Genomic DNA, 23,174 nt, shown 5'->3' on the forward strand with positions numbered 1-23,174 from the left:
TGCTCAGACGTGTCTGACTCTTTGCAGCCCCACGGACTGTAGCCTGACAGGCTCCTCTGTCCATGGGATTTCCCAGGCAAGAATACTGGAGTAAGTTACCGTTTCCTCCGCCAGGGGAACTTCCCGACTCATGGGTTTGAACCTGCATCTCCTGCACTGGCAGACAGATTCTTTACCACTGAGCCCTGCATGACCTAAGACAAAAAACCTTGCATGTGTGTATGCTAAGTTGCTTCAGTTGGGTCAACCTCTCTTACTTAGACTCAAATTTCAAATCTGCAGAATATGGTAACATATCTTGCTGGACTGTTTTGAAATTTTACTAAGCCTCATAACTGAGATCTCTGCTGTAGGAACCAGTCTATAAAATGCCTGGTAGAGAGTACAGCTTAAAAGACCTTGATGCTGGGAAGGACTGAGAGCAGAAGAAGGCGATGACAGAGGATGAGATGGTTAGATGGCATCTCTGACTCAATGGACATGAGTTTGAGTAAACTCTGGGGGATGGTGAAGGGCAGAGAAACCTGGCATGCCGCAGTCCATGGGGTTGTAAAAAGTAGGACATGACTTAGCGACTGAATGCAACAATGTTGAGAAACCAGGCCTGGATTTGAATTCCAGCTCCATTACAGACTGTGTGATGAAGAACTCAGTGCTTCAATTTCCTCATTCATTACACTGGGATAATAATAATATACACCTTACAGAACTGTTATGAGAATTAAATGAGTTGGTACTTGTGAAATGCTGAGCACAGGGCCTTGCAGATGGTAAGCACTCCATAAATATTACTATTACTACAGCAGATGTTTGCTTAGTAGTGGTTTCTCCCCTTCCCGCCTCCTCTTCTACTCTACCTCTCATCCCTATTCAAAAAAGCCTAGATCTAAATAAAGGAGTAAGCCAATACTTGCGTGACAAGTGCAATTATACCTTAAGGGGAGGTTGAGGGGGTCATAACAACCTTGTGCTCACTCTCTGAGCCTCTCTTCTCGACATACTTTCTTCCTCAGAAATCTAGCCTATCCCCAGACTTCAATGTAGGGGGCTATAATATTCTTTTTTCTAACCAAGATTTCTCTCTTCTGAGCCCCAGTGCAGTGTTTCTCAACTCCTGATTTCTCCCTAATGGCCTTACCTTCTCGGGGCATCTTCCTGACCTAGGGATTGAACCAGGGTCTCCTGCGTTGCAGGCAGGTTCTTTACCATCTGAGCCACCAGGGAAGCCTACCTAATGGCCTACCATCACCTTAAATCCAAAATGTCAAAAGCTAAAAATTACTCTTTTCCCCACCTCTCCCTTCCTATCTTCCCTAACTAATATTAAGAACCTGCTATTGTTCCAGCATGTTGACTGGTCATCTTGAAATTATACATTAGTCCTTGTTCTCTTGCAATGAGACTTTATCTCAAATCGTGTTGCCTTTTTTTTTTCTTTTTGTTCCTACCATCACTGACTAATTCAGGTCCTTTCAACTTCAAGCTCATACCACCAGTCTCTGAATGGTTCCTGCCACAAGCACCAACCTACTCCACACACACTACCACACTAATCTTTCTGAAACTTACTCATCATGATCTTTCTTTGCTTCAAACTTTGACCCCTTTTCCATCCCATAATCTCTATAAAAAAAGGAAAAGACTAACCTTAGTGTCACAATCAAATCCTTCCCTATCTACCTTGTTCCCGTCTTCATTTCTAATCTTATCTCCCATAATAAAAAAAAAATACCACCATCTTATATTTATGCAGTGCTTCATCCAACTAGAAAACATCCCTACATGCCCTGGTATTTAATCTCCACAGAGACCCTTGGAAAGAGGCCAAAGCAGCAGTTGCATCCTTCTTTTACAGAAAACAGATCTCTCGCACTGACTCAGCAGTCAGGACTTACATATGGGCATCTGTTCTAGAGACCCTGGTCTTCTCAGTACTGTCCGACAGACCTCTCTCTCACATGCTCTTGTTTTCTCAGTCTACTCCCTGCCAGTCTCCTACTTGGTGGCCATCCCTGAAGTGAAGAGTGTTGGGGAAGTTCATAAAGCAGTGTTTCTTAGAGATGCTGGAATGTGCTACATCAGGTGTTTAGCTTCCAGACTCTGCCATGTATGGCCAAAAAGATCCCTCTAAAGAAGGGCTTCTATAGTGTATTTCTCCAAGCACACACAATCAAACATCCTCACCGCAGGCCACAATGCAGAGTATGCTGTGTCTGGGCTAGTTACGCCGACTTCATTTCCTGACTCTCCCCCTCAACCACGGTCCTCCATCCACAGGGAGTTCACTGCTGTTCCCAGAACACTCCAAGTCTCAGGGCCCCTGGACTTGCTGTATCCTCTTTTTCATATCCTTCACTTAATTCAAGTTCTTTCTTTCAAAGTTCCATCTTCAGAAAAGCCCTCCCTGACCATCATTATCTAAAGTAGGCCCCCATTCTCTAGTCCCAGTCTGGGTTCTTGTAACAGTTATCACTTTCTAACACTCTATTACCTATTTCATGGTCTTTTTCAGGGATTCACAAACTTTTCCTGTCAAGAGCCACAGAGTAAATATGTTCAACTTTCTCTGTCATAACTCCTCAACTGTGCATTGTAGCACAAAGCAACTTTGAGAATATGGAAATGAGGAGACGTGGCTGTGCTCCAATAAAACTTTATCTACCAAGACAGGCAGTGGGCCAAGTCACAGGCCATACACCCTTGGCATATTCCTTGTAACGGAGTGTGAGTGTCAGAGGAACGGGAAGCTTCTCTATTTTGTTCACTAAGGTTTCCTTGTGGCCAGAATAATTCCTGGCCCCGAGTACACATTCAATATATAAATGTGTGTTGAGTAAATAAAAAGAACTAGTCTGGAGTGGGGAGTTATGCTCCTCTTCTACCTTCTCAGGTGACAACAGCATGATATTCAAGGAGAATGAGGCCAAGGTCATCAGCTCCATTTCCGTTTGGTTAGTATCATACCATGAAAAGTGGTCTCACAACCATTGTGTGCCTGTCACCAGCAATAACCACCTCATGCAAACAATGCCTTTTATTACATAACCAGGTCCAGGTAGGAGTCTGTTAAAACACAGGCCGCTGGGACCCATCCCCAGAAGTTGTGATCAGTAGGTCTAGGGTAGAGTCTAAGAATCTGCATTTCGAGTAAGTTCCCAGGTGATGCTGATAGGCTGGTCCTGAACCACATGTTGAGAAGCACTGGATGACAGTGCCCCAAAGCAATAGGACGTGAGTGCTCAGCTGCTCAGTCCTGTCCGACTCTTTGCAACCCCATGGACTGTAGCCCACCAGGCTCCTCTGTCCATGGAATTCTCCAGGCAAGAATACTGGAGTGGGTTGTCATTTCCTCCTCCAGGGGATCTTCCTGACCCAGGAACTGAACCTTTGTCTCCCGCATCTCCTATAACGCAGGCAGATTCTTTACTGCTGAACCATCAGGGAAGACCCCAAAACAATAGTACTAGCATTTTTACACTATCGGGTGGGAGGTGGGGAGGAAGGGAGAGCCACAGATTCCTGATGTTTCAGTGATCTGGCTGGAGGGGAACTGAAGGAAGAACAAAAACATAAAACTGACAGCTCCGTGGAACTGCTGCTCCAGTAAAATCAAGACAGAAAAGCATTAGGTCTTTAATTTTTAACAGACTGTCTTCCAAACACTCTTATTTTCACTTGCAAATCTAGCTGTAACCGGCTAAAACAATAAGCCAAATAGGTAAAAGAGAGACACCACCAGCGGGTGGCTAACCTTGATAGTGGACTAAGGATTATCTTCTCCATTGGCTCCATAATCAATTTCCTTAAAATTAAAGAAGAATCGTAGCCACCTGTCTTTCTACTGCTAGATGCCAGGAGCCTTTTGGAGATGGATACTGGGTATATAATCTATACAGTGAAAGTGTTAGTCACTCAGTTGCATTTGACTCTTTTACCACCCCATGGACTATAGCCCACTAGAATCCTCTGTCCATGGGATTTCCCAGGCAAGAATACCAAAGCGGGTAGCCATTCCCTTCTCTAGGAGATCTTCCTGAAACAGGAACTGAACCTGCGTCTCCTGCATTGCAGGTGGATTCTTTTATCATCTAAACCACCAGCCCAACAAAATACAGGTACAATAAATGACCAAGCCTAGGGGTCACTTTTTTCAAATGATGAATTCACCATAATAAAACCTGAAATGGACTAGCAATAATTTTTGCAAATTCTACATCTGTCAACTCCAGGGACTTCAAAATAACCCCTCAAACTCACATTAAAACCATCCCAAAGCCATTACTTACACCTCATCAATCTGAACAGCCCTCAAAGGAAATAGAATTTATATACATTTGTAGCTGTTTATAAAGTGGATTTCTACTGTGATGGTTTTATGTAGCTGAAGTAGGTTAAGAATAATTTTAAGGTCAAAAAATAGGGTAAAATCTAACTTCTTAGGAGAGAAATTCAGGAAACAGAAATCAAGAATGTTCATGAATGGACAGTTAAGTAGATGGCAATACTGCATCAACATGTACTTACATAAAGAGTATTATGATCAAAATATGAATTAGCAGACTTCCAATTTGTCTGGACGTCTAAAGTGTTTCTCAGCTAAGAGTAAGTAATTTTTTAAATGAAAATCTAGCATCTGAATTAAAAAGTTTCAGTGTGGAATATATCCTAGATTTTTACAGTGTTATAAAGAAAGAAGAATGTAAAAACATCTCATAAACAATTTATATACTGGTTACGTGCTGAACTGTTATCTTGTATATATTGAGCTAAAGCATTAAATTATTGAAATTAATTTCACCTTCTCAGTTTTGTTACTGTGGCTCCCAGAGGATTTCGAATTACATGTGACTTGAAACTAGGTGCCTGTTAGACAGTGCGATCATGCAGCCCAATTCTGCAAGGTCTGCGATCTCTTTTTCCCTTTGGGTGGTTTCTAAAAAGTTGCAGAAAGTGATATGGAGCAATGAATAAGCATACAGATACACAGTATGTCTGACATGGAGTGAAGCTCTTTGATCCTGGCCTAATACAGGGTCACCTCAGGCCAGGTGCTCATCCATTGAAACCTGAGGTTCTAATCACCATTTTCCCCAGGGGAAGGAAGATCGTTCCACCTCAGTGACCACTGTCCATGTGTGTTTAGTTGCTAAGTTGTATCTGACTCTTTTGCAACTCCCCAAGGACTGTAGCCCACCAGGTTCCTCTGTCTGTGGGATTTCCCAGCAAGAATACTGGAGGAGGTTGCCATTTCCTCGTCCAGGGGAAATCTTCCCCACCCAGGGATCGAACCCGTGTCTTCTCCACTGGCAGGTGGATTCTTCACCATTGGGCCACCAGGGAAGCCCTCAGTGACTACTACGTATACTCATATCTGTAGCTATACAAACACATGAAATTCATTTCAAATTGTAATTAACTGTATCGGAATTGCTAGCAGTGTTAATAAGAATGAACATGATCTCCGACTATGAAAACTACCTGGTTCCCACCACCCCCCACCTCCCAGCATGTATTTCATTCTTACAGAGAAGGGACACATTTCTAACAACTCCTTTATATAATCCCTGCCCGTTTCACTTCAGTGTCTTTAACTCCTGATTTAGAAAGTTTCTCATTTCCTTGCACTCACTGTCAAAACTCTACAACCACAGAGAACACCAAAGGAGAATGCTGGTTGAGGAAGAATACCAGAAGGAAGTAGGGTCCAGTTACTCACCCCAACAGTTGCTATATAACCATAAGGATGCCACACACCAAAACAAACAAACAAACAAACAAAACACTATACGGAATAAAGAAAGTTTAATACCTTGAGCTCTCTTTGCTAAGTATCAAAAAGATACTTACGTGTGCAGATGTGTGTTGAGACCTTAAGTTTAAGGATAATCTTGTTAGAGAACAAAATGTACTGCTGGCAGAATTAGAAGTGACTGTGAAGCCTGAATGAAAATAATGTTTAAAAAAAGGGAAAGGGGTACAAATATTGCCAAAACATTAAAACACTTCCATGATTTAATTACCCTGTCATAAAATATAAACTTCAAGGACTAATTTGAGCACACTGGAAAAGAGCCACAACCTATGCAACAGGAAAGAATGTAATTCCCTAACATGTGTTTCTAAGCCACTGAATATTATCATCCTGCAGCAAGGGTCAACAACTTGTGGCCAGCTCTGGAGATGACTTGGAGTGGTACTTGAGTAGGTAGCCATAAATATTCTCTGAATGAAAGACTGAATGAAGCAGGAAGCTCACACACAGTGCCAATTAACATGCAGATCTTCACAGCCAGTTAATCTGAAACCAGAGCCAGAGGGAGAACAAAACAGCACCTTGGTGTCCAGTCTCAGGCCATTCCCCAAGGAGTCAGCTACCCTAAGTTATTTTCATTCTATGCACACACAGTTTACTCATCCCCTCTTACTTTTATGAAAGTTCCAAGTTCTCTTTCCTATAAACTCTTTTCCTCCTAACCAGTCTCCCCATACAAAAGCAGGGATGCACTTTCCAGTCTTACCATTTTTTAAGACAATTATTAAACATCTCTAACAGTCACTCCCAAATGTTTACTGGGCCTCCCAAACGCCAGACACTATTACGCTAGGTGGTAGCATACAGAGATATAACACTATACCTATGTGGGGCAGCCAGACAAATGAACAATTACAGCATAAAAAAAATGCCTGGAGAATGACGCACGAGTGCTATTGGAAGGACTTAACTTCGTTGGGGGGGTGGGGACAGTGACAAGAGTCTTATGGAACAAAGGTAGAAGAAGTCAAAACCAAAATTACAGTCTAATATACCTGCAACTGTTCTAACGGTCAGCTCATCAAGTTAGCACTCTAAAGTGGCTCTCTGAATGAAGATGCTCTGACTACAGAGAAATCTGAAGTTCATGACGGTGGCACTGACTACTGGCAAGAGAAGGAAAACACACACACACACACACACACACACACACACACATTCCAGCAGAAGAAAATGTGCAAACCTAATTAGTCATGATGTCAAGAGGCTTCACCCACTTAATGTCTGTCCCTCCAAGCTGAAGGTGACTGGACTGACCCACTCCTGTGATTGACTTCAGTTGGATTTTTCGCACAGTAGTGATGGATTTGCAAGAATCCATCCATACTTTCTCCCTGATACCTCTTGTGGCGTGGCTACTGGCCAAGTCTGCTGGACTGCTGGTTGGTACCACGGCCCTGAAGAGATAAACAGACCATGTACGTGAACAAGATAGACCCACACTCTGCTTTGGTACTATTCAGAAAGACAGTTAAAAACATGTGGGAGGGCAGTTAGAAAAGCAGCAAGGATGGCACCTGGGAAGGTGCCTAACAAGCAATTCATCTCTTGCTAGTTTCACATGACCCTGTTTTTACCTCCTGGTACCCAGTTCTTTGGACATTTCATCAGGCATGAGTTTTCCGTTTCTGACTTCCTGTGGCTACAGCTCATTCCCAAGATTCATGACTACCCTGCCTAACCTTCTTCTGCCATCACCCTCCTCGTCTCTTGTCCTCACCCTTTCCCAAACCCTCTTTTCACACAAAACACTCACTTCCTTCCCATGGAACACAGGTAATGTGTTCCTCTGGAAACCATCTGCCTTATTCAACATCTCCATCATCAATCAGGGCACAGATAATACATAAAAATTACCACATTTTAAAAAATGCTCAGATCTATAGACCTCTTACAGGTTCTTTCCTCAATTTTAATGAATAACTTTAGTGACTAAAAAGTATGTGTGTGGGTGTTAGTTGCTCAGTTGTGTCCAACTCTTTGCAAACCCATGGACTGTCAGTGGCTAAAAAGTATACCCAACCATTTTAAGGAAATGAAAAACATGATGACTCCTAGCACAATGCTAAAATTAATGTGAAATTAAACTTTCATCAACAAAGATTTTAATTACGAATGGCACTACTTTAAAATTTTATGAACATGAAGTGTAGGAAATGTTTCCGTATTCATGAAAAGAAGCCCCACGGCAGTACTTCCGATGAAACTTAAAACACACTATTTTTAGGAAAATATATCCTAAATGATACCTTAATCTTCACTAAAAACAATTTTTGGAAACTGCATTCTAAAAAATCCAAACCTCAGTAAATATATGTGTTAGATGTTATAAAGCTGATGTTTTGAAAATTAAGTTAAGACTCATAAGGACATGGATTTCTTTTTTGAAATGTTGCAAACCTAATGTGAAGGAATTTGGTCAATTCACATCAGAAGCTTCCTAATTTTCACTACGAAAAAGTTTTCAATCTTTAAACAAGACTGCTGTTAATAAACTTAAAATTCTAAGACTAACAGAAATTCCTTTCAAACTAAATTTCTAATATAAAACAAAAAAGTTATATTTTGCCATATTTTAACTTACACATGGATGTCAACAGATGAAAATGGACTTCAAAATCAACTTTATACAAAATCATGGAATCAAAGATGCCAGAAATTAAAATATTTATGTTCTATTCTTTATTGAAAGTCAAAGTAAATATAATAAATGGTTCACTGAAATTTAAAGTCAAGTAAGAATGTCATAATCTTTTTAACAGATCACTTAGTGAAGTAAGTTGTCCAACACGACAGCAAAGAACTTTTCAGTGAGAGTGAATTTACTTTGTCACAGGAAAGCCAAAGCTAAAAATCCCATGCTAATTGCCAATCCTGGCTTTCCAGTCCCCAAATGCTGAAAACAAAATTATTGCAATTCCCTCTGGGACTGTCTGCATGTTCATTTATAGCACTAGACAGCACTTGTAGAGAATAGAAATCTTACAAAAAAGTGATACAACTTCAAAAAATGGTACACCTTTCAAGAACCAGAGTAATGACCTACCTACGGTTGTACTTAACATTTTGAAAATAAACAGTCTCATGCTTTTGAGAATAACATGTTAGGATCACTAGTCCATTTATTCACTATCATTGCTTACATATGGAAATCTTCAAAAACTTAGGGGAAATTTAAATCAAGTAGAGATTAGTTCAAATAGGAACTCTACTTGAAAGCTCAAATGCTTTTATCCAAAATGAAGAGCAGCCCACAAAAAAGCTAGGAGGCACTCACGAAAAAGGAGTTAGAAATCACAATAGATTCCCTCTCTGAAACTGGGCAAAATTAGTAAGAAAAAACTTGGTAATTATATTGTCGTCAATTTGTTTATCCCTTCCTTATGGCATGTCTTGCACTGTGCTGCAGAAGCTGTGCACACGTGCGTCTTCCGTTTTCCCCACCAGACTTAAGTTGAGGAGCTCTCCCTGCCTCATTCATCCTTGGTACCTAGCCCAGAGCCTTAAACATAGTAGCAAATGAAAAAAAAGGTGAATGATTTAAGGTAATAAAACATATTCCTAACTAGGTAATCAATTAGCCTCCAACTCATGCAAGAACATTTATAATTTCATTTTAGCTAATAAACAGAGTAATTTGATATGTTTTTAAAAACATTTGCAAAGCTATTAGATGGATTTTAAGCTCTGAATAACATATTTATACTCTAAATGCATTTAAGAAGAAAGCATGTAGTGAAACATTAGGGGGAAAAAAAAACTTCTACCAGTGAAATAGAAAATGATGGGTTTCACTGTGTATAACGTGGAACTAGATGGTGCTGGTAGGTTGAACATAAAGTGACTAGGAACTGACACTGTAAAATGTTTGTTGATGTGACAAGAACATTACAAAGTGAATTTTAAAAGACCCTGGGATTCTGGTTGTGAAAGTCAAGATCAGCAAGCAGGAGACAATGTAGAGTACCACAACTCCAGTGTCTGGAAAGGTGGGTGGGGAGTCTGTTTCTCCTGCCGCAGGAACACTAACTCTGATCACAGTCTATATAGTGCTGCTGGAAACAGGTACAGAACCAGCTCAGACCATGGACGCACTCCCCATACCCCAAAGAAAATGATGGAATATCAAGCAGAGCAGGCCCTTTCTGAACTCTCCACAATTCCAGTTCAAGCAACTCTAAAACTAAAGTCCAGAGCTAAAGCAGGCAAATGATAGCCTGCAGGCCAAAATGGGCCAAATGTGGCCACCTCCAGTGTTTGTGCAGCCCTCAAGCAAAGAGTGGTTTTTACATTTTTAAATGGTAAAAACGAAGAATCATAAAAATTATATGAAATTCAATGTCAGTCCCATAAAGAAAGTTTTCATTGGAACACGGCTGTGCTCATTCATTACATGTTGTCTGCTTTTACACTACAACGGCAGAGGGGGCATAGGCTTACCAAGCCTATGATATTTACTCCCTAGCCCTTCACAGAAAAAAAGCATGCTGACCCCTAGAACAAGCCTAGAACATTTCTCTGTGCTTCCAGTTGCACCTCGTTTCTCTGAGGTAGTCCACTGCTTTGCAAAGTACAGACTAAAGCTTGACAGATGTCCACCTTGGGGTTCTGTTGTCCAAAGTTACATCCTTACATTAGGGTGGGCCCAAAGACAAAGTAACAAAGCACTGGCACACAGAACACACTGAAACGGAAGCACAGGGCAAGCACGTTACAGGCCTGTAGCACAGCTCAGATCTCTTCCCAGATCTCTTCTAGTTCTAGGTCGTGCTACTGGAAGGAAAAGGGAACTACAGAGAATCTGGAGGGGGACAGATGATTAAAAGAGCTCAAAAATCCTACCACTGAAGAAATGGGATTAGTTGGCCCAAAGAAGAAAGGATGAGAAAAGAACTACACTACGAGGGTGTCAATCTCTACATTTGTTGATACGTTAAATTCTAACCAATGAAAATAACTGGCAGCCCCAACTAAAATTCCACACACCATATATCTAATAAATTAAGTGTGATTCTTAAGGAGACTGTCATTCCTGCCTTAGGCCATTAGTTAGACCCTTAAAAAGTAATCGTTTGACAAATACTGTACTATAAATCTTCAACTGATGTATGGTAGGAATGTTCCTTTTTCCAGAAACATCTGGCATGCTCTAAGTTACAGAAAAGGTGCGCTATTCCTGTGCTGAGGGGTTCAGTAATATTCAAGTAACTAAAAGGTAAATATAAGTTTCATGACCACATGTCTTTCCACAGGACCAAACAGGGGAAAACAGGCTTAAAGTACAGAATTTGTGTTACATTCAAGAATGTTCACACTGTGAGGTTTTAATTTCTCTGAAGGATTCCTGAGGGTAAAGGAATTTTCCCAGGATACCATTCAATTACAAAACTCAGTCTGCAACTATCCAGATATTTTCTTGAAGCAAGGAGAATGGGTCTCAAACACCCTTCTTCCATTGCTATCATTCTGTAACTCTAACTCTCCCAGTTCTTATGAGTAAGAGAGCCTACAGCCATTGCTCACTTTTATTTTGTCCTGAAGGTGGTCAATGTACACACGACTTCAGTCTAAGATAAACTTTACATCCCAAATTAAAATTTGATTACCATTTTAATTACAACTTATTTTAAATTACAAGACAGGAATGTTTCATTAAGTAAAAAAAAGGGGGGAAGGGAATAGGCATAGCCTCTAAATATTTCTATGAGCCTATGTACCTTATTATTTCAAACTGTCCAACACTAGTTCACAGTAAGTGAAGAAAATACAGTATATTTCCTATCGGTTTTGTGATTTTAGAATACAGAATCCTTGGACACAATATATTATTGGAGTCAATCTCAAATTAATTATAATTAGTAATGCAAATCCTGAAACTTGCTCTAAATATAATTTTGATCAATCTGAGTTTTTCAATCTTGAAATTCTAAGGCCTGTATTTCCCTAAGAATACCTCTGCAACGTTGTGGTGCACACGCACGAATCTGACTCACTAAACTTTCTCCACTCCTACATCACCTATATAGGATTTTAACATCAAGAGTACAAAATGTCTTCAAGCCACTTCTACAATCTTGCATTAACCTTACCAGGATAAACTTTTCCGCCAAGTTTCGTTAAGACTTTTTATTTAAAGACCTGTGGTAGTGAAACAAAGAAAACACAACCCCCTCCCCCTTTTCTAAACCATATGGCAGCAAATTAAAGTTAACTTATTTTTTTATCAGCTCAACGCCTAGACCTCGGCCCTAAACATTTTTCTCTTTGTGCTCTGGGATCGGACTAGAACAGTCTGCTGATTTGCAACTGTACCCCCATGTTTTAAAATCACAAAACAAAGTCCCAAACGCCCCCTAACCACTACCAGACCTCACCACGGTCATTTACTAAAACCTGGTTCAGGAGACCGTGCATGCCGGGCAAGGGGCCCGCCGCCCGCCGGGAGCGAGTCCCCTTCCGACCCAGTGACCGAGCAGTGAGTTTGCTCGCCCGGCCGGGCCGGATCCGCCCCGGGAACTTGGGTTACCCGAGCCCAGGGACGCGCCGAGGCCTAGCCGCGAGGCCGGGGCGGGCTCCAGGCGACGGGGGCTTCCCGTTCCCCGACCGCAGAGCCTTCCCGCCCGCCCCGCAGTCGCCCGCAGGCAGGGGCACTCCCCGTCGTCTCCCGGCGACCGGACTCACCCGCCGAGTCCCGGGTCGGGTCCTCGGTCTCCTGCCGCCGTCAGCGGCCCCGCTCGGCGGCCGCGCCGGGCCCTTCCGGGACAGTGGGAGCTCTAGGCCGCGCCGGGGCCCCGCGGCTCCGGGGCCGGGCGGCCGGGCCGCGGCGTCCGGTATCAGTCCCGAGGACCGGGCTCCCGCCGGTAACGGGCCCCGCCGCCTCCCCTCCCCCTCCCCCGCCCCATGACAGTGCAAACCCTCCGGCCGGCCCGGCCGCCCCGCCTCCGGCACCAGGCCCAGCTCAGGGCCGCGGCCGTGGCGGCGGCGGCGCCGCGGCTCTCCGCCCTCGCTCGCTCGCACTCGGGCCCGGCCCGTCGGGCCCGCCTCGGGCCCGGCCGAAGTCTCCGCCGCTTCCCGGCCGCCCTCCGCGGCGCCCGGCCCGGGCGGGGTAGGCCGAGGCCCGGGCGGTGGGGGTGGGGGCGGGGGCTCCTCTCACCTTCATGTCGGGACATCCTAGTTCAGACGGTGGCGGCGCGGCCCCTCCCGGGCTCCGGCTGCAGTGTCCCCTGTGGGGTCCCGGCGCTGCCCGCGCCGGCCGGCCGACTCCCACTCGACTCCCGGGCTCGGCCGCGGGGGCGGGGTGGGCAGGGGAGCGCTCCCGCGGCGGCGGCGGCGGCGGCGGGGAGGCGGCGCGGGGCGGGAATGGGGCCGGGCCTGGCCGGGGCTGAGCTCCTCCAGGAGGCGGGTCCGACGCCGCGGCTCCGCCGGCGCCCGCCGTGACTCGGTCACTCTCGGGCCCGCCGGCTCCCGGCTGCGGCGCCGCGCTCCGCAAACCCCGCTCCTCCCCTCCCCCGGCCCACCCCCCGCCCCTCTTCCCCGGCTCCCGGCCGCCGCCTCCTCCTCCTCTTCCTCCTCCTCCGCCTCCTTCCGCCGCCCGCACGCCGGCCCCGCCTCTCGCTGCCCGCGCCGGGCCCAGCTGCCCGGAGCCCCGCGGCCGGAGGGCGCGGCGGGGGCGCCGCGGAGGCGGCGGCGGCGGCGGCGACTCGGGCCGCGGCGTTTGGCCGCTCTCGCCGGCAGGCCGCGGTCGGGCGCCCGAGCCCGGCCTCGGCCTGGCCACCGCCGCGCCGCCGCGCCTCGCGTAGGGAGGAAGAGGAAATGCCCGGGCGCCGGCGCTCGCCGGTACGGCCGGCCCGCGCGGCCCCGAGCCCCGCCTGGGGCCTACGCGGAACCGAGCCCTAGGCGCTTCGCCGTTGGGCCGGGCCGACCGCGACGGCAGGTGCTTCCCGGCAGCGAGCTGGGACCGCGGGAGGCTCCCGCCTTCGGGAGCTTGGTCGTCGGGCCGACCGCGGGAAGCGCCCTGCTGCTCTCAACCCCGACGGGAGGCTGCGCACCGGCCGGGGACACGTGTTTGTATTTCTTTTTAAGCCAGAGCCCCGGCAGGAAAGGCGGCTAACCTCCGGGTGTTGTCCCACGTTGCCCGGCCCGGTGACGCGCGATCGGGAGGACACGGGCGCGGGAGGCGGCTGGGCTTGGCTGCTGTGCCCCACGGCCGTCTGGCTCCTTGGGAACCATCCCGGTGGAAGACTCCGCTCCCGCCTGCCCCGGTGTCCCGGCGGCCCTCGCGCAGTTTGTTCCAGCATCTTGGCTCAGCCTGAGTGCTCCGCTTTGAAAACTATTGGTGTGTGTGTGTCTGTGTGTGTAATTCTTTTTTTTTTTTTTCCAGATCCTGAACTACTTTTCCGTTTTTAATCTGTCTTTTATATTTTTATCATCATCCTTGTCAACTTTGTTTTCAGGCATTATTCATCAAATATTTATGCATCCCCTTAACCACGTGTCTGTTGGCAGCGTGGTTTGGTGGAAAGAAGCCGCACTTTGGAATCAAGACAGATCTGCCATGGATTCTGGATCTGATATCCTCTGTATAACCTTGGACAAGCTCACTGACCTTGCTGAGTCCCGTTTCCTTGTCTTTTGTTTGGTTTTTTACTGTTATTTTAATTTACCCTTTTATATTTGAAATTCCTTTGTGTGTGTGTCTGTGTGTATGCAAAAACCAGAACTGTGTCCTTTAGCTAAGTCTACCTAAATTGGATTCTAAAGTACTTCTTGCTTTGGGATTATTCTTATTCCTTTCCACCATTACTAGCTGTGTTACCTGGAGATGAGAGCCTTCTTGTGCCTTTCCCATCTTTAAAATGGGCGTTAAAAAAAATGGGCGTGATTACAGATAATAATAACAGCAAGTATTTGGTGAATTAAGAGCTAAAGTATATATAAACTAGCAGGGGACACAATAAAAGCAGTTTGTTACAGTATTTCTTAAATCTGATTTAAGAGGTATCTTGATTTCAAAGATATAAAAAGCTCGTCTTAAAGGCAAGGAAATATTCCGTCACTCAGCTCTACCCAAGGGCTTGTGTGTGTTTGGTGGTAATTAATGATCAGCCAAACTAAGGTTTAAACAAACACTGCCTTAAATGAGGACTTTGTCACCAGAAATATTTCCAACGCATGTATGGAGCTTTTGCCTGAGTCCAGTCCCGCACAGCTTGAAAAGGTTCATCAAGGCCATAATGGGGTTTGGTGGGATAGAAAGAATAGGGCTTCCAGGGACTTCCCCGGTGGTCCAGTGGTTAAGACTCCATGCTTCCAAGCCTGGGGACTATAGTTCGATCCCTGGTTGGGGAACTAATTTCCCACATGCCCTTGTGGCATGGAAAAAAAAAAAAAAGGGCTTCCATCAAGGATCAGTTCAGTTCAGTTAAGTCACTCAGTTGTGTCCGACTCTTTGCGACCCCATGAATCGCAGCATGCCAGGCCTCCCTGTCCATCACCAACTCCGGGAGTTCACTCAGACTCGCATCCATCGAGTCAGTGATGCCATCCAGCCATCTGATGATTGTCTCCTGCCAGTGACTTTCTACGCATTTTAGAGTATTGTGTGTGTGATCTTAGGTATACCAAACTATTAATACCCTTGGGCTATAAAAGAAAAGACAGCAACATCCCATAGTCCTGTGATAAGTAAACGATGTCTGTAAATATAATGTGATAGAGATTAAGGCACTATCAATAATATAGTCAGACAAAATGCTGGAGCAGGTAGGAGAGCTGACAGAAATACAACTAAACTCCAGGAAGGAGTAAGAGTTTGTTTCGGTTTGGGAAATTGTTAGCTAATCTATTAAGGAGTGCATACAGATGACTGTCTAAACCTGAAAGGGATATCAGATGTTTGACAGTTATTGTTTTCAATCAGGCAAGAGTAAGAAAATGAAGAATCTGATTAAAATATTTTTTTTCTCTTTGTTAAGAGTAAGCAGGAATATTATGATTATTCAGGGTTTTCATGACTGGACGAAACATTTCCTCAGTTCAACTAGAGTCAGCCCTTCAGTTAAAACAACCGCTTGCTCTCCTGCCATATAGGAGACTCCATTTGCCAAAGGATTAATGTAAACGTTCATACCAAGTTGTTCATCAAATGATGTTTGTTCAGAAATGTCTTCTCCAGTCCTTTTCCTGCACTTCCTTGAGTTCTCCTTCCATCTCCAAATCCATATTAGGGGCTTTGCAGGAGGCACTAGTGGTAAAGAACCCACCTCTCACCTCTCGCAGAGAGTCAGACAAGACTGAAGTCAGCACATCCTCACATGTTCCTTGAAAGTGAAAGCGTTACTCACTCAGTTGTGTCTGACTCTTTGTGACCCCATGGACTAGCCCACCAGGCTCCTCTGTCCATAGAATTCTCCAGACAAAAATACTGGCGTGAGTAACCATTCACTTCTCAAGGGGATCTTCCTGATCCAGCAATCAAACGTGGGTCTCTTGCATTGCAGGTAGATTCTTTACCATCTGAGCCACCAGGGAAGCAATGTACATACATCAAAACATTCATGATAGGCATGTTCAAAAATTATAGTAACCTTACAAGTCAGGGTGGTCAGACAAATTTCCCTTTATAATAAGAAAAATGGTGAAATTATTTCTTGAAATTTAAGTTACAGGCACTGTGCCAGATAAGCACACCTGTATCACCTCCTGGTGTTTAGTCACTCAGTCTTGTCTGACTCTGCGACCCTGTGGGCCGAAGCCCTCCAGGTTCCTTTCTCCATGGGATTTCCCAGGGAAGAATACTGGAGTGAGTAGCCATTCCCTTCTCCGGGGGATCTTCCTGACCCAGGGATTGAACCTAGGTCTTCTGCATTGCAGGTAGATTCTTAACCGTCTGAGCCACCAGGGAAGCCCAATTATGTTCCTTAAAGCAAGCTAATGCATGTAAACTTTGGTGAAACCAGAATAGTTCCCTGGTTTGATATATTCTGTAGTTTTGTAAGATGTTACCATTGGATGGAGCTGGGGTAAGGGTATATGGGCTCTCTGTGTAACTTCTTGTGAGTGTATAATTAATTTTATAAAGTAAAACCTTAGGGGATATCCTGGTGGCCTAGTGGTTAGGATTCCAGGTTTTCACTGCCATGGCCCAGGTCCAGTCCCTGGAGGGATCCTACCAGCTGTGTGACATGGCCAAAAATCAAATAAAAACAAACTAAAAACAGAAATCAGATTAATAGTTACCTGCAGCTGAGAAAGTGAGGGTTGAGGGTTGGCTACATAGAATTTACTGGGGTGATGGGCGTATTGTCTTGGTTTTATTAGTGTTTTCTGTATACCTTTGTCACAACTTACAGGTCTATAGACGTAAACGATTATTACATTCGACTTCTGTGTAAATTGTAGCTAACTAAACCTGTGCTTTGTTGTACTGTTTTGATTCCTGCCTCTGGTCGTGGGCATGTGCTGTTCCCTCTGCTTAAATGAGCGCAAGAAAATTCAAGCCTAAATTCAAATTGCTTGTACTCTCTTAAGCCTTCTCTTGCCTCTCAGACCCACCACTCCAGCAAGTTCTTCCTCTATGCTCACTTATGCTATGCCTAATTTTTAGTTTTCATCTGTTTCTTAGCTAATCTCCTCCAAGACAGGCAGTCACATGATTTTTTTCTGTTGCTGGGATCCAGTAATGTTGAATAGGTGAATGAATGAATAGTTTAAAGCAGGAAGAAAGGAACTTACCTGGTGGTCCAGTGGTTAAGAATCCCAAAGATCACACGAGCCCCGAGGCAGCTAAGCCCACTAGCTGCAGCAAAGACCCAGCCCAGCCAAAATTTAAAAAATAAAGTTGGATAAAAGCTTAAAGTAACCATTCTCAAAGTGTGGTCCGGGGTCTTTAAGACCCTTTCAAAGGGTCCGTGAGTTGCTTGGGTTTTCTTATATATTAATACTTGAAACAGCACAGCTCAATAGAAGGCAGAAGCAGCTAAGAGAATCCAGCTGTCTTCAGTTAAGTCAGCCATTAAGATATTGCTTGCAAAGATGTAAAATACTTTTTACTTTGAAAAATTATTTTTTATTAAAAATACTAGGAAATGGGTTATGATCAAGTTTTTACTTAGTTTTAGTTTTCATTAAAATGCAGTAGATAGGCAGTAGATACATGTTTGGGGTTTTTTTCAGTTATTTGGAGTCTTCAATAATTTTTAAGAGCAAAAAGGGGTTCTGAGACCAAACAGTTTGAGAGTCTGTGCCTTAGAGACTGTTACAACCCCTTCGTTCAAGTAGGAAATGACAATGATGTTGACATTCAAGTAGTGCTCTGGTGCACGTGGCAGGCCTTGTGATAAGCACTTTACTTGTCAGTGCTATTGTGTCTCCATTTTACTCCTAAGACCAGTGAGGCACAAAGTGAATTGACTTGGCCACATACCTAGTCAGGATTTGAACCCTCATGTGTTTCAGAGGTCCTGCTGCCAATAGTTTTCCACCGCCTTCCCAGAGGCCTGGAAAGGAGTGGAAGGCTGGTGCTATCTGGTGCATCCCTGCTTTGTGCTCTCCACTGACCTCACAGTCACTAGGCAAGAATCGTAGAGGCCTCCAACTTTTCAGTTTTCATTTAAGACCCTGCTACCCTAGTATTTTCAAGCACAGCCTTGCAATGCCTTGGTTTCTAACAATCTAACCACGTGCACCTGTGCTTCAGCCACCCATTCCTCTCTCTGAACCACACCCAGACTCTAGTATACAACTTCCTGTTTTATTGTGACAGCCTACTTTTCTGGTTTTCTTAAGTGTGAAAGTGAAGTCACTCGGTCGTGTCTGACTCTTTGCGACCCCATGGACTATAGCCCACCAGGCTCCTCCATCCATGGAATTTTCCAGCCAAGTGTACTGGAGTGGGTTGCCATTTCCTTCTCACCTGGTTTTCTTACCCTGGAATTAAAGCTATTCTTTTACTGCTTCAGGCCCTCAATCTTCTGATATTTCCACTTAACTTTTTTTTTTCCCCTTTAACCCCATTCTCTTTTCTTTTTTTTCAAAAGATTTGTTTATTTTTTGGCTGTGGCAAGTCTTGGTTGCTGTGCATATGCTTTCTCTAGTTGAGGTGAGCGGGGCTACTCTAGTTGTGGTCCCTGGGTTTATTGTGGTGGCTTCTCTTGTTGAGGAGCACAGGCACTAGAAGTGCTGGCTCAATAGTTGTGTTGCACAGGCTTAGTGGAGCCACGGCATGTGGAATTTTCCTAGACCAGGGATCAAACCCGTCCCTTGCATTGCAAGGCAGATTCTTAACCACTGGAACACCAGGGAAACTCCCCATTCTCTGCTTGACCAGTGCATTCCCTGTTGTCAGCTAAAACTCTTCTCATTCATGACCTTCAACTCTTTAGATGGTAAACTCCCAATCCTGAATCAGTTGCACGATTCCGCACACCATCACCACCTATGTTGGATTGGCATGCAGAGCACAATGTAAAATATGCTGGAAAGATACGGAGTTGGAGCCGGGGGTTGTGCAATGGAGGGGGGATCTGTTAGAAAAATCTAGTGGATTCAGCTACAGTTTGACCTCTGTATCATTGAGCACTTCTTATCTGATCAGCACCCTCTGTTATTCTCAGATTTCTTTAGACCTTCACCAGCTGGTGTCAACTACTTACCTATCCATAACCCCAGTAGATAACCTCACCCAATTCACAGGGGGAGTGCAGTTCACAAAGGAAGAACTCTTTCCGGTTCCCACTGTGAACCCCCAAAGGAATCTGTACGTATCTATCCTATTGCCTCATGCTCTCACTCCCATCCCGGAAGAACTGAGAGGTCCTTTTTCCTGTTCAATCCCGCCTCTGCTTAGGATCCCACTTCACCCCATCTCAGATCAGGCTCCTTCAGCCACTTCCTTGACATGTATACTTTGAAGTAGTCAGCCTTGGTTAGTCTGCTTCCCCTTTCTGAGAAACACCCCAACTCAACACTCCCTCTTATTACCACCCAATTGTTTCTTTCACTTTGCAGTTAAGCTTAAAATAATTGTAGCTCCTTTTCCTCAGCGTTATAACCTGATTCATCTGATTGCTTGGCTTTTGATGCTGCAGGCCAGTCTCATTGCCTGTGACACTATTCTCATCTTCCCTCCCATGTCTCCGCTCTTCCTGGATTCCTTGTTGGATTAAGCAGAGTCACCATCAACCTAGTCAGTCACCCAAGATGAAATCCAGCCATCATCTAGACTTCCCATTGTCTCCCATGGCCAGTCAGTCACCAGTGGATTCTACCCATTAAACATTGGTCATATTCATCCCTTTTCATTCCCATGGCAACCAAACCATTCCAGGCTGCTACCCTCCCTTGAGGCTCAGAGTGAAACTTGTCTCTTGATCACAAATTCATACCCCTTTCTCTCTTTTGTGCCACTTTGTGTGTGTGTTAGTCGCTCAATCTAACTCTTTGCAACCCCATGGACTGTGGCCCAGGGGCTCCTCTGTCCATGGAATTCTTCTGGCAAGAATGGTGGAGTGGGTTGCCATTTCCTTCTCCAAGAGGATCTTTCCAACCCAGGGATCGAACCTGGGTATCCTAGACTGTAAGCAGATTCTTTACCACCTGCACTTCTAGTTTGTATTTTTCCTTTTTTGACCAAATTTCTGAAACTATAAAAGTAATACATACACATTGGAGAAATTCTGGCCAATACAGAAAAGTGTAAAGAGAAAAAACTAAAGATCACTTAGAAATTTACCAGCCAGAGGTAAACACTGTTATCTTGTTGTTTAGATGCTAAGTCATGTCTGACTTGCAACCTCAAGGACTGGGCTTCCTTGTACATGGTATTTCCCAGGCAAGAATAATGGAGTGTGTTGCCATTTCTTCCTCCAGGGGCACTTTCCCACCCAGGGATAGAACCCTGGTCTGCATTGGCAGGCAGATTCTTTAACACTGAGTCACGAAAGTGAAAGTGAAGTTGCTCAGTCGTGTCCGACTCTGTGCGACCCCAGAGACGGCAGCCCACCAGGCTCCCCCATCCCTGGGATTCTCTAGGCAAGAACACTGGAGTGGGTTGTTATTTCCTTCTCCGATGCATGAGAGGGAAAAGTGAAAGTGAAGTTGCTCAGTCATGTCCACTTTTAGTGACTCCACAGACTGCAGCCTACCAGGCTCCTCCCTCCATGAGATTTTCCAGGCAAGAGTACTGGAGTGGGGTGCCATTGCCTTCTCCAAACTCTGAGTCACTAGGGAAGCCTAAACATTGTTATATACATATATATATTCTTGGCCACATGTCACGTGAGAATCTTAGTTCTCCGACCAGGGATAGAGTCCACACTCCCTGCATTGGAAACGTGGATTCTTAACCTTGGACCACAAGGGAAGTCCCAATTTTGTTATATTATGATATATTTTCTTACTAGAGCTATAGTTCAGAGTCACAGATGGATCATATATTACTGCTTATTGTTGCTGTGGTCGCTAAGTCATTGGTCTGACTCTTTGAGACTCCCATGGACTGTAGCTCACCAGGTCCCTCTGTCCTTGGGATTTCCCAGGCAAGAATATTGGAGTAGGTTGCCGTTTTCTCCAGGGAATCCTCTCACCCAGGGACTGAACCCGTGTCTCCTGCATTGGCAGGCGGATTCTTTACTCCTGGGCTGCTCGGGAAGCCATTCCACAGCTTCAGTTCAGTTCAGACGCTCAGCCGACCCCATGGACTGCGGCACGCCAGACTTCCGTGTTCATCGCCAACTCGTGGAGTTTACTCAAACTCATGTCCGTTGCGTCGGTGATGCCATCCAGCCATCTCATCTTCTGTCGTGCTCTTTTCCTCCTGCCTTCAATCTTTCCCAGTATCAGGGTCTTTTCCAGTGAGTCAGTTCTTCGCATCAGGTGGCCAAAGTATTGGAGTTTCAGCTTCAGCATCAATCCTTCCAATGAATATTCAGGACTGATTTCCTTTAGGATTGACTGATTGTGTCTCCTAGTCCAGGGCACTCTCAAGAGTCTTCTCCAACACCACAGTTCAAAAGCATCAATTCTGTGCTCAGCTTTCTTTATAGTCCAACTCTCCCATCCATACATGGCTATTGGAAAAACCATAGCTTTGACTAGACAGACCTTTGTTTACAAAGTAATGTCTCTGCTTTTTAATATGCTGTCTAAGTTGGTCATAACTTATCTTCCAAGGAGCAAGCGTCTTTTAATTTCATTCCACAGCTTAGAGCCCTTCAAATGGTTTACCTTCAATGTCCTCATCTCTTAAAATCACTCAAATTCCTACCAAGGTATAAGTCCTGACAGGGTCTGCCTCCACTATATAATTCATGTTAGACAGATTGAAAGCATACCACAAGTATATTTCTAGCTGCTTTGAGTTTGGATAAACCATAATTTATTTAGGTTGTCCTCAATCTGTCTGCAGAGGAGTTTCCTTTCTTTCCTGTCCCTGGAATGTCTGTACCTTGTTCTTCTCGGAACAGCATTAACCTAAAGTCATCTCCTTAGGGAATCCTTTCCTGACCACTTTATCTGATATAAAGTTCTCCCCCACCACAGGTTTTTTTTTTTAAGTCTTGTTTATTTTATTAATAGAAATTCACATAAATTATTACTACCATTCCAAAACAGGATTTCAAAGAGCTGTAGAGTTTTGCCCAATCTTTGGTACAGCAATCCCACTTGAACCCACTTGGTCTCTTTAAATCATGATTGATACATGCAAAGATTTTAGATACAAGGACATTTATCACAATGTTCTTTTGGATATTTAAGATTGAATACAACCTAAATAAATTATGGTTTATCCAAACTCGAAGCAGCTAGAAATATATTTGTGGTATGTTTTCAATAAGAAAATCAGACTTCAAATATACACTGATCCTCTTCTAAATGATGTATTTATAGCGCAATGTCATTTTTGTTTTCTAGTAAAGCAAATACGTAAAGACTGGATGGATAATATAAATTATTTATGTTATTTGTTCAATTTATACATCTTTATTGGGATTCTTCTGTGTCTACTAAGGATACAAGGATGAAAAAGAAAATCATGTCCTTATTCTCAAGGCCTTTACATTCTAGTGAAAGAATTGAATTGCCATTGTGCTGTGTTCAGTGTCTTGAGAGTTTATGGTATGGTTAAGAAGGGCCTTTTCCACTGAGTTTTGAAATTTTCTAAAGTGAACATGTACTGGTTTTGGAATCAGAAGGGCCCTTTTGCCTCCTGCCCTTTTGTTTGTTTGTTTCTTTTTTTTTTTTTTCTTTTATGTTTAAGGAAGCTTCTCACTGAAATAAATGGGAGGGACTTCCCTGATGGTCCAGTGGCTAAGACTCTTCTCCCAATGCAGGAGGCCTTGGTTTGATCCCTGGTCAGGGAACT

The 23,174-nt window shown here is 44.5% G+C and overlaps 2 protein-coding genes across 2 annotated transcripts in view; one reads left to right on the top strand and one right to left on the bottom strand.

Annotated features, from left to right (window-relative positions):
• KCMF1 (potassium channel modulatory factor 1) overlaps positions 1-13,149 on the bottom strand; it is a 78,001-nt gene extending 64,852 nt beyond the window's left edge. The window contains exon 1 of the mRNA XM_018055388.1: positions 12,966-13,149. Within this exon, the coding sequence (XP_017910877.1) occupies positions 12,966-12,981 (16 nt within the window). The 5' untranslated portion in view covers positions 12,982-13,149. The remainder of the gene's footprint in view (positions 1-12,965) is intronic.
• LOC108637084 (translation initiation factor IF-2-like) lies at positions 13,172-15,063 on the top strand. The gene is made up of 4 exons (XM_018054716.1): positions 13,172-13,176; positions 13,208-13,607; positions 13,709-14,147; positions 14,266-15,063. The coding sequence occupies exons 1-4, from the start codon at positions 13,172-13,174 to the stop codon at positions 14,487-14,489; spliced, it is 1,068 nt and encodes a 355-aa protein (XP_017910205.1). The 3' UTR covers positions 14,490-15,063.

The sequence above is a fragment of the Capra hircus genome, chromosome 11 (genome assembly GCF_001704415.2).
Source record: "Capra hircus breed San Clemente chromosome 11, ASM170441v1, whole genome shotgun sequence".
In the NCBI taxonomy this organism is placed as follows: Eukaryota; Metazoa; Chordata; class Mammalia; order Artiodactyla; family Bovidae; genus Capra; species Capra hircus.